The sequence below is a fragment of the Ipomoea triloba genome, chromosome 15 (assembly GCF_003576645.1).
Source record: "Ipomoea triloba cultivar NCNSP0323 chromosome 15, ASM357664v1".
NCBI lineage: Eukaryota > Viridiplantae > Streptophyta > Magnoliopsida > Solanales > Convolvulaceae > Ipomoea > Ipomoea triloba.
The window spans coordinates 22401259-22413739 of NC_044930.1; the positions used below are offsets into that span (position 1 = coordinate 22401259).

The following is a 12481-nucleotide window of genomic DNA, read 5'->3' on the forward strand; positions in this document are numbered from 1 at the left end:
GAGGTGGAGATGAAGACAATGAGAAGAAGGAGAAAGGGAGACCACGAGAAAAGAAAAAGAAAAATAAAATAAGCAAATAAAATAAATTTGAAAGGACAAGAATACCCTTCTAATTATAACTCAATATTTTTTCGATTGGAATTCAGGCAATATGTGGTCGGAAAGTTTGATCGGAGGACCAAATGTGATATTTATTTGAAAGTCATGCACCTAATTAGAAAAAAAAACAAAAAAAAAACCAAAAAAAAAAAAAAAAAAAAGCAATAGTCAAGGACTAAATGTGCTTCACCTATGATAGTAAAGGGACCAAAAATGATATTTACTCTTGTCTATAATTATGTCAATAGATTATTATTATTAATGGTAAACAATACAATCGATAAATTAGATAATGCATGATCATCCATTTGTTCAAATTTGAGAACAATTTGCTCTATTCTACTTTATGACTATGTGAACCCTCATAATAAAAGAGTATTTACTGGTTTGTTCTTTGATGGTAACAATTATTTGTTATGCACCATAAATGTTGAGACTTATCTCATACTTTATAAATGAAACTATAGCCTACATTAACCAGTTGAAATAATAAATGGTTTGATGTTAGCATGCTTTGAGAGAGCTTCCATTCACTCCTTTTATTGTCATGTTGAAAACGAAGGATTAATAAGTTTGGGTATAGTAAGAAAATGGTTGTTTGTTAAAGGTTTGGAAAAATGAGTTTAGCATCTTATCATCGAAAAGTGACTTTAGTTGTTATATAAGTATAAAGAAAGTATATATTTGGTAATTATATTACAATTTATATATTTAGTAATTATATTAAAAGTACTATTAAATATTAAAAATAAAATATAAAAATAATTTTTTTAGAAAAAACTAAATAGATTATATTATTTATTTAACCTATGAATAATAAAAATGATAAATAAAATGAGACCGAAAATGTAATTAGACAACTTACCTACAAAAAATTTCCTAAAATAAACTAGACAGAAAACAACCAGAGATCAGGAACAATTCTTAATTTCTTATCCTATCCCAGATGAAAAAGGAAACCTTTTTTTTTGAGGAAAAAAAAAAAGGAAACCTTTTATTAAGTGCTTAATATAATGTAATCAGACAACTTAGCTACAAAATATTATTGAAATAAACTAAAAACCTAATATATCTTCTTTGTAACTTGATTAGCATGCTCTAATTTTGATAAGCATCTACATATGCATATTATGATATTAACGAACATGAAAGTGGAAACTAGTCCCCAAACATCCCAATGCATGGTATGGTTTCCATAATAACTTAATACAAAAAGACACTTCATATCATCAAAAGACCGTTGAACTAAAGATGACACAATGAAAACTCTTTACATAGTTCAAATATAAAAGAAACGGAAACAAAAAATCATCCCAAATGATAGAAGAACATCACACATTATTCCCTTAACTAGATTGATGTATCATTGTTCAAAGTAGAGCTTGAGATTGAGTTTATGAAGCTCAAGTACATGAGGTGAACAGAGAGCAAATTCAGAGGTAAACAAGGTTATTCACATAGGGCACACATATATTATAATGCGATTCACCTGGCTTGGATAGTATTTTAGTTTCCATGCGTTCAAAATCATAGGAGTATAATTGGTTCCCACACTTGACCACTGCTTCTTCTCTGCCTATAGCAACAACTCTGGAGGTAATATCATCCAGCGGCATATCGGTGTCGAAAGGATAACCAGCGCAGCTCACTGTTTCCCACATTTTTACTCTTTGAGGCAATTGGATATTAACCATGACTTTGACCAACAATTCTTCGTCATCGAATTCGATATAAACCTTACAAAGCGTTCCATAATATGTTCCCAGTATGCAGTCTTTGCCTTCAGAATTGCCGTTGTCCAGTAATTCTGACCTATCCTTTGTTAGATCAAAAGAAAGAATTCCACCCCTCTTCACAGGCCAGTAAACAACGCCATTGACATGAACACCAGATCCCAGAGTAGCATTTTTAGCTCCAAAACAAAAATCCCCAGAAACATTCCAAGAGTTCTTCTTGGAGGAGTATATTTCGAATCCAATTGCACCATCAAAACCAGCAAATTCGAAGGGACAAATGATTTTGTACTCAGATATATTGGGGAACTCTGACGGTTCAAATATCACCACAAGTGCTGGCTCAGATCCAAGAGAAGCAGTAGGTTTTGGAAGTTTTCTCCAATGCTTTATAGCTGGGTTGCACAAATAGTAAAGCTTGTCTTCGTTTCGTCCTTGGCAACACAACAGTCCATTTGATGAGGCCTTAATGACAACAGGCTCTGGCAGAAAGCTCAAAGATGGATCTGGTACACCAGCAGATGTTGGATGAATTGGTATGAAGACAGGAGGATTTTCGGGAGTAGTCTGACAAAAAAGGCCCGTTATGTCAGTGAAACGAAGTGATTGATTAAGGTGGAAGGATGGTGTTAATATATGGCGCTTCCAGTGATGACAAACAGTCATGAATCTGAGCAGTGATTTAGCAGGAAGGAATGGAAGGGCGTGTTCTCTAATGATATCAGTAAGATCTTCCTCACTGTTTGATGAGGACGGAAGGTTTTGTCGCCTTTTTCGTCGATACATTGTTGCAACCAATAGTACCTCTACAGATTGATGGGCTGCAATAAACATGTCAAAGCAACCATATTATATTACAAACAAATCCCATGAAGTATAGTATTATCCTCTCATTGACCAATCACTATTCCCAACTACAAAGAAATTAAACAACATCATTAAATTGACCAAGATTTTCAGTGTTTGTACTTTCATTAGAAAGAATGTTTCAATGATAACAGAGGCATTTCAGAGAAGTCTTGTAGCATAGATTTATTATGACAAATTGAAATGCACTAAATAGGAAATGTGCAAAGGAAATCACACCATGTGAAACCATTGGTAAAGCTAGAATTCACATAACCATCAAAAATTGTAGACCTATGAGAAGAAATACAGAAGAAAATTGGATTAAACTAATCTCTAAGCTTAGATCTTATCTATACAGTAGCATTCTTTAGCTATCCCTATTCATTTGCTTCATGTGAAAAAGGCCCAATTCAGATTAAGAACTTGACCTGAATAGATCAATGCTACTGTATAGATAAGATCTAAGCTTAAAGATTAGTTTAATCCAATTTGCTTCATGTGAAAAAGGCCCAATTCAGATTAAGAACTTGACCTGAATAGATCACTAGGAAGTAGGAACAGTACATGATAACCTAGACTAGAAAGTGCCCGGAATAGGACCCATTATAATAGGCAAAAACATAGAGAAGTAACAACAATAATTCTCTGAAATCAACAATTCCCTAAATACTAAACCAAAATATATATTTATATGCCCATTGAAATGTCCAGAAACACCATTCTTGAGTCACAGTATAGGGAAGTAACTTGCACAAAATGAAAAAACATAATAAAGAATGGTCAGGAACCAAACTGTAGGGCCAAATACGGTTTCAACAGCCACAAATCTGTATACGGTAAGTTCTCTCACGAAACACAAACCAAGAAATGAAGAGAGATCAATTAAAATAACAAAACAAGAAATGAGAGAGATTAATTAAAATCAAAATTCAAATCATGACAGAACCGGCAAAACGGAACCCCTGCAGTTCGCTATTACTTTATCTAATTTCATCAAACAATTCGGCATTGATGCCACAAACAGAGCAAATTAAACTCCAGGGAAACATCATCGCAACATTAGTTCAGTTCCAAAGCAAATATATCACCGCAAAAAAACGCATATAATACACTCAAACACAAACAAACATGAATAAAAGAAATTTCACGGATGATCAATCAAGATTGAAGTAGTTTTCGCAGTCCTTGGAAAGAACGTGAGGAAGTACGTACCTATGAACGATAGCAATATCTGAGTGGAGTGGAGACGCTGCTTAGCCTGCACCGAACTCTATTGAGAAGCGCTGAAGAAGAAGACTTGAGAGTTGATCTCCATTTTCTTTCCCTTCATATCTATATACTAAAGCAATAGGTGTTGCGGACTGGCGGGTACAATTTCCCTCTAAAAAATATTAGTAGGCAATATTCTCAGAGTTTGAACTCCCCTTACTGTTCGGTAGTCGGGTCGTGTGCGGGTCAAAGTCAAAATGTTAATCCCTCAAGCGAAGGGGGCCTTCTTTTCGACTCCTCTCTCATTTCTTTGTTTCTGGCAGAATGAATCTCCAGAGACAAACCCAATACTCAATACATTTAGCAAAATGCAACACTCAACAACCGCCAAATAATTTGTTTCGGAAGGGGAGTGTTCACTATGCTGTTCGGCTCCAAGCTTTGATCTTGCCAGTTGGTTTCTTCTTTTTCTTCGAAATGGTTGTTAACCCTTGAGTGCTTGCGGTGGCGGATCCAGAAAAATGTCTTAATGGGGCGAAAACATAAAAGAGATAACACCAAGTTGCTCTTTGAATCTCAACGATATTGATTCTTTGTACTTCAATAGGTTGAGAAAGTAGTAATGAACATATATTGCATTGTAATATAACGGCAGTACTAAAAAAATGAAACATATATTGCATTGTAATATAACGGCAGTACTAAAAAAATGAAACACTTAAAAGCAATATAGTCATAAATATTGTTGTATCTACACGAAAAATACAAATATTTATGAAACATAATTAAGTTGATAAAATAATTCAAATAGAAAACATGGAAAAAGCTACAAGATAAATAAAAGAGGATGAATGCTTGCTATTGGTTTTGAACCCACGCCATATCCAACCAAAAATACGCACCATCCAACTCTACCAATTAAACAATTATTTATTTATATCTGTTTTCATATATTTATATCTAAATATGTACTATATATACATGTATATATACAAGGGCTATATGGGGGTGGGGGTGGGGGTGGGGGGAGTGGGGGCAGTGGCCCCCACTGCCCCCATGCTGGATCCGCCACTGAGTGCTTGTCTCCTTTGAATGGAGTTATTTGGTTGGAGGGGGTGGCGGTGCATTGAAAAGTGAGAAGCCTAAGGCCCTGTATGGTAAATGGTTGTTGGCTGTTTGGGTTGGAAGGTATGATTTGTTGATAATATTAGCTAATTGTAGAAAGTTGTTTGATAAATTGGATGTTAGCTGATAGCTGTTTAGTATAAATTCTTTTATTAAAAAGCTAATTAAAAAGGCTGCTTTGAGTAGCCTTTTGAATTTTAGCATTTTGGAATTACAAAAAGCTTATTAACCAAACAACTAATAATTGTTAAATAAGCCAAAATTGGCTGATAGGCTGATTATTTACCAAACAGGGCCTAAGTCAAAAGCAAAAAACCAATAGGCGGCATGATCTGGATAAATAAATAATACTCCTTAAAAAAAAAAGAGTAATGTGGCAGCTGCATGCGAAATTAAATAAATAAATAAGTACTAGTAATATGCCACGCTTGACGAGTTGCCGATGGCTTTTGGAGCTTCTCGCATGCCAAACATTTTTTTTTTTTGAAAACAAGACAGAAACTTTCATTAACATAAATCTGAAAACAACACATTACAAATGATAGATAGAAGGTGATGAAACCACTCCGAGTAATCAGTCGAAGAACTAGACTGCCTAGCAAGTACATGGGTCGTCTGATTCGCTGATCTTTTGGTAAAGGATAAGAACACATTACAGAGATCATGTAATAGGTGTTTGCTCAACAATAATAAGGTGAAAAGAGAACACTCCAGTCTTGGACTTCAGGCTCTGAATAACTTGGAAGGAGTCTGATTATATTCCACTTGAACATTATCCATGTTATGTGCTTTTAGCCAACTTAGCGCTTCCCGGATGGCGACGGCTTCAGCTTCCCTAAGCGTGAACATTAAAAATCACAAAAGGAAAACTACTGTAAAATTTACAAAAGTGTAATGTAATTTTAAAATTGTAATTTGTATAGGTTAAAAGCCATGTAATTGTATTTTAAAAAAAAAAAAAAAAGTAGTAGTATCAATGTATATGTACATAAAGTTCGGTCTAGTCGGTCTTACTACTATAGACATTATTAAATCCAAGAAGAAATCTCGGCATCAAATAATAAAAGAAAAAAAAATATACAGGTAGCAACCGGCCTCACTTATCCCATTTTAATATTTATATGATATAGTTATTATTATAGTATATAATATATATAATATATTATATTCTTAGTGTGTGAATATTATATACATACGGCCTGCATAAGTTTTATTTTGCAGGAAAAATGGATCATAATAATATGCAAATGTTGGGATAATGCCATTGATTCACCAAGATCATAAAGCTCGCACCGACAATCATCAACCCGACCAAGTTATCACGGGTTTTAAATCTTTAAATTATTATTGTAATTTTGAGATGTAATTTAGCTTTGTATTTAGAATAGCAGTAGCAAAATTGCATGTACTAAGCCTGGTTAGGTTGGTTTTTTCACCACCGACACTCTAAGCTCGGGATCAAATATCGGCTTAATTATGACGGCTATCGAAAAAAACGTCAGGAAAATTCTCGTTATGACAACGGTCGGGAAAAAAAAAACATGAGGAAAAATCCTTGTTATGACAACGGTCGAAAAAAAACGCGAGGATTACAATAGCGGTCAAAAAAATGCTACGATGGCGGTCGAAAAAACGCTACGACGGCAGTCAGAAAAAAAAAATGTTAGCCTGAAGGTCATGATGCAACAATGCCTAAAATTACGATCGAAAAGTCGAAAAAAAACTACAATCTCCGGATATTGACGAAGTAATACGACCAATTAAGGATTTTCAAAGTTAAAAACCGCGCCAAACTCCATCAGTGTTCGAGCCCAGCTGTTCGAAGATGTGACCAAGTGAAGCAAAATATTTTAGAACTTGTAATCTTAGCTTAATTTGCTTTGTAAATTATATTGTTCCTAGTTTTGTAGCATGAATAATTGGAATAAACATATGTGCTAAGCCCAATTAGGCCGGTATTTCCACCACCAGCACCCTAAGCCCAGGAAAAGATCTCGGCAGAACATAAGATCAAAAAGATCATAACCCGATCACCGAGCCGAAAGGCCGAAAAGGCATAAGATCGAAAATATCATAATCTCAGTGATGAATATATCCCGCTTTTTAGCATGGTGCTTCTTAGTGATGAATTTATTCCGCTTTTTAGTGATGCCGCTTCTCAACGATGAATATATCCTACTTTTCAGAAATGCCACTTCTAAGCGATAAATATATACTGCTTCAACGATGAATGTATCTCGCTTATCAGCGATGCCGCTCATGAGCGACGAATATATCCAGTTTTTTAGCGATGCCGCTTCTTAGCGATGAATTTATCCTGCTTTTCAGTGATGTTGCTTCTTAGCATGAATTTATCCCACTTGTCAGCGATGCCGCCTCTCAACGATGAATATATTTCGCTTTTCAGCGATATTGCTTCTTAGCTATGAATTTATCCCGATTCTCAGCGGTGACGCTTCTCAACGATGAATGTATCACGCTTTTCAGAAATATCGTTTATCAGCGATGAATATATCCCGCTTCTCAACGATGAATTTATCCCGCTTCTTAGGGATGAATATATCCCGCTTCTTAGCGATGAATCTATCTCGTTTCTCAGCGATGAATATATCCTCCTTCAAAATAGCCATTTACAATGTCATTTTTGTTACATTTTTCAAAGAATAAGGGTCAAATAAGCTATCGACCTGCACATGATAATGCAATTAGGTCACTGAACCTTAAAAAACTACAATTGGGTCCCTAAACTAACCCATTTCATGCAATTTGTCCAATTTGAAAGTTTCTAACTGGTCACCTCAAATTAAAATTATTTTTAAAAAAAACTTAAAAATAATAATTTAAAAAAAAAACAGAACGTGGTCGAAGATGAATAGTTTCTTCGTCTCCGGCCATGGAGACGAACATGTTCTGTTTTTTTAATTTTAATTTTAATTTTAATTTTAGGGTGTTTGGTAACCTGTAAAATGACTTCCGGAAAATGTTTTTCGAGTTTTCTGTGTTTGGCAACGTCTGGAAAATGTAGTCAATGGAAAATGTTTTCCGTTGACCAAGGAAAATCCGTTCAATTTTCCGGAAAATGACTTACGGAATTTTTTTTCGTAAGTCATTTTACGGAATCGCCAGAATAGCTGTTTCGCTTGTTTTCAACCAAAACCAAGTCATATCACCCATGACCATGGACCAAGGAGGTGGGGAAACCGCCGGAAACCTTTGCTACATTTTTTTTTATTTTATTTTTATTTTTTTAATAAATTCTATTCTTTTTATTAAATACCATTATTTTAATAACTATTATAATTTTTTATATTTTAAATAAAACAATTACAATTTTAATTATACAATTCTATCCATTTTCCAGAAAAATGAACCAAACACACAAAGACAGTTTTTCATAATACATCCAAACACTGGAAATGAAACTGTTTTCCGGAAAATGACTCATTTTCCAGAAAACATTTTCCAGAAGTCATTTTCTTGCTTTCCAAACGGACCCTTAATTTTAATTTATTATTTTTAGGGTGACCTATTAGAAACCTGCAAATTGGACAGAAATGAGTTAGTTTATGGATCCAATTGTAGTTTTTTTTAGATTACCTAAGTAATATACTAATATGAGTATGGTAATGTTATATTTAGGGGTGAGCAAATTAACCGGACCGATAGAAAAACCGAACCGCCCAAAATTTTCGGTTATCAGTTTGATTTCGGTTATATAGTTCAAAAAAATCGTTTATCGATTTTCTTCAAAAAAAATATCAATAACAGACCGAAAAATTGATGATTTATTTATATATAAAACGAGCTCTACTGCCCAAACTAAGTCAAATAAATAATGATAGGCTAAAAACTGCAAAGTAGGCACAGGATTCAAATGGTCCATATGCCTGACACTGGAGGAGCACCATTTGTACTCAGGTTCGATCAGTGACGTATCCAGGATTTCTTTTGAGGAGGGGCAAAGAAGCAAATGTAGACTAAATTAAAAATGTTTAAACACAATATTCAAATACAAATATCAAATATGAATAAAAATTGTTAAATTACAAAATACATTATAAATATTGTTGAATATATGCAAAAAATAAAACGCATCAAAATTTTATAAAAATATTCATAACACTATGGCTATGTTTGGCAAACCTAGCTGAAAATGTAGTTGAAAGCTGAAAAGTAGCTTAAAACTGAAAAGCTATAAGTTCGAAGCTGAAATCTAAAGAGTTGTTAAGCTAGTTGTTATGCTTAAAAGTGTTTGGTAAAATTAACTTTTTGATAAGCTGATAAATGTAAATAATTAATTTGATAAAATAATTCAAATAAAAAACACATTATAAATTATACATTTTATTATTAATATATATATATATATATATCATATATAGCTAAATATACAGTTAAAAGGCTAAGGACGCAAGTGCTGAACACAAGCTACGAACGATGCAGCACTTAGGATTCGAACCCTTGTCATTTGACATACAAAACCGCACGCCTACCATCTCTGCAAGCTTATCAACTGTTAATTTTCATCTGTTTTTATATATTTATATATAAAACATGTACTATATATACATATATACATACAAAGGCTATATAGGGGGTGGGGGTGGGGTGAGTGGGGGCAGCTGCCCCCAGGGTGGTTCCGTCCCTGGGTTGGATGCTTAAATATCCTGTGTATGGTGGGTTTAGAACTAGAGATGTGCAACTTTTCAAATATCTCAAAGTCATAGTGGGATCCATGGCCTCAAGGTTCAAATTCCAGGTATTACAACAGTTAACAGAATTATTAATTGAATCAATGCAGTGCAGTCTTGTGAGTGGTGATCTTAATCAAAGTGGAATCCTTGCAGAAATAGCATCATATGATGATTTAATATTTGCAGAAATTAATTGGAGTATTATATAGATTCATTGTTTGAAATTTTAAAATGTTTGAGTTTTAAATTTTATGTTTATAATGTTTAACACTTGAAATTTGATTTTCACTTTGTTGAATGTGATCTTGTAGGTTATATAATATGAATCGAAACCGACCGAAAATCGCCAGTTTTCGGTTACGTCGGTTATGCATATAAATTGATCGGGTATAGGGTTTCAAAATATTTTTCAGTTATTTCGATTATTGACCGAAAACCGACCGATGCTTACCCCTAGCTAGTTATATTACATTGTTTGGTTAATGTTAGAGATTACCTGATAATGTTATATTACCTTAAAACTGATGTGGCGTCAATGTTTCAAGATAATGTGACTATCCTCATTTTCTTAGGTAATATTAGATTATCTTGAATTATCTTAACTTTGTCGTTGTTAACTAGTCCTTGTATTATAATAATAATAATAATAATAATAATAATAATTAATACTCCCTCTGTCCCATTTTACCTGTCATATTTACTATTCATTGGTCAAACCAACTCTTCATTCTTTGCTTATTTTCTTTAGTAATTTTTTATTATTTTTAAATTTAATTTTTTGTGTTTAATAGTACTTTTAATGTAGTTTCTAAATATATAAATTTTATATATTAATGCTAAACTTAATAATATGAAAAATTGGATTAAAAATTACTTCAGTCAAGCCTCGTTAAACGAACCAGACAACCATTTTGGGACGAAGGTAGTAAATAAATATATGTTTTTTTTTTGAGAGTAAAAGCTTACTGCATTAAATCACGGGTAAGAATGTCAACAATAAAAGATGGAGGAATGTCTAGCCATTCCCCGTAACCTGACTCAAAAAGGCCTCCCTAGCAACAGCGTGGGCGGCACAATTCGCAGATCGCTTTACAAAAAAGAACTGCACATCATCAATCTCATGTGCTAAAGCTCTAATATCATCAAGAAGTACACCAAAAGCAGAAAAAAATGATGGGGCTTTTAACGCATGGAAAACAATCTAAGAATCCATTTCAACATCCACACTTCCCATGCCCGTATTCTTGAGCCAGCTGAGAGCTTCCCGTAAACAAAGAGCCTCGGCCTCCTTAACCATATAAGTCCCCGGCTTACACACGCTCTTCGCAGCCAGAAATCTCCCTTCATCATCACGTAGAACCCACCCAAGACCCATCGCGTTTGTCTCCGCCCCAATAGCAACGTCAGTGTTCATCTTGATACGGCCTACCGCTGGCTTAGCCCACTATGTTCGGTGTGTAACTGCAGCAGCCTCACGGTGGGTATTATTCGCTAAACTCCAATTCTCCAACAGCGCCAGTCCTCTCCTTATAGCTACATGTACATCGAATGTAATCCCCTTCCATGCACTTTCGTTCCTACTGCCCCACAGCGACCAACACAGCATAACAAACTTAGTGAGCATATCATCATTCAAAGTAGTAAGGACATTAAAGAACCACTCACTAATGTTTTGATCTACAGTACCCGTAGGGATCGATAGTCCAACAAGAGACCACACACGTTGTGCTTCACAGCAATTAGCAAACATATGTATAGCAGATTCAAAATCTTCCCTGCACATGTGACACAATAATGAGCATGAAACGTGTTTCACTAATAATGCATCCCTTGTTGGAAGATACGAAGATGCTAACTGCCAACAGAAAATCTTCACCTTCGGGGGAACATGTAAACTCCAAATTCTGCGCCAAGGCTGACTATCCGCCACCACCAATGATAAATATTTATAGCAACTTTTAACTGTTTAGTCGCCCTTTTCACTCCAACTCCATACCCACTGGTCCTGCGGCTTTCGAATGCTGATAGGGATATTAAAAACCAGGTTAGCATCACGATGATTGAAAATATCCCTCACACAATCCATATCCACCCCGTACCTTGGTCATTCAGTAGAGACGAGACAGGCGCACTCAGTAACGTCTCATGCAACTCCGTTTGCACAAAAGGATATTCCTCATCCGGCAGCCAAGGGTCCGAGCCAATCAGGGTGTTAGCGCCATTTCCAATCCTTCTCCGACAGCCTTGCTTGAGAGTTCCCTGCACCTCCATCATACCCTTCCAAATATAAGAGGGATTGCAACCCTCTTTTGCCTCAAAGAAAGTACATTTCGGGTAATATCGTGCCTTATAAACACGAGCAACAAGGGATGTAGGCAAGGTAATCGATCTCCAAGATTGCTTTCTAAGTAATGCTCTATTCATTGCGTGTAAACGGCGAAAGCCCATTCCACCATTAACCTTCGACAGACATAAACCATCCCAAGATCGCCATCAAATATACACATGTTCATATATATATATATAGTTGTATTATTGAGGACATTATTGTTCTATATAACCTAAAATATAACCCTTAACCAAACAAGGTAATATTATATTTCACAATCCAAATCAAACACAAGTAATATTACATTCTCAAAATCTCATATTAAAGATAATCCTATTACCCAATAGTTATACCATAGATCATGGGTCATGGCTGATACTGTAGTTGTGTTAAACGGATACTACAGTTATGTTGAAAGGGAGCTGCAATTGTGCGGAACAGAG

At 34.8% G+C, this 12481-nt stretch overlaps 1 protein-coding gene across 1 annotated transcript; it reads right to left on the bottom strand.

The window, feature by feature from the left end:
* Positions 1-1325: 1325 nt before the first annotated feature.
* LOC116007380 (F-box protein At5g03970-like) lies at positions 1326-4304 on the bottom strand. Its single transcript, XM_031248041.1, has 2 exons — positions 3894-4304; positions 1326-2653 (listed from the first exon to the last, which is right to left on the bottom strand). The coding sequence occupies exon 2, from the start codon at positions 2616-2618 to the stop codon at positions 1533-1535; it is 1086 nt and encodes a 361-aa protein (XP_031103901.1). The 5' UTR covers positions 2619-2653; positions 3894-4304; the 3' UTR covers positions 1326-1532.
* Positions 4305-12481: the final 8177 nt, after the last annotated feature.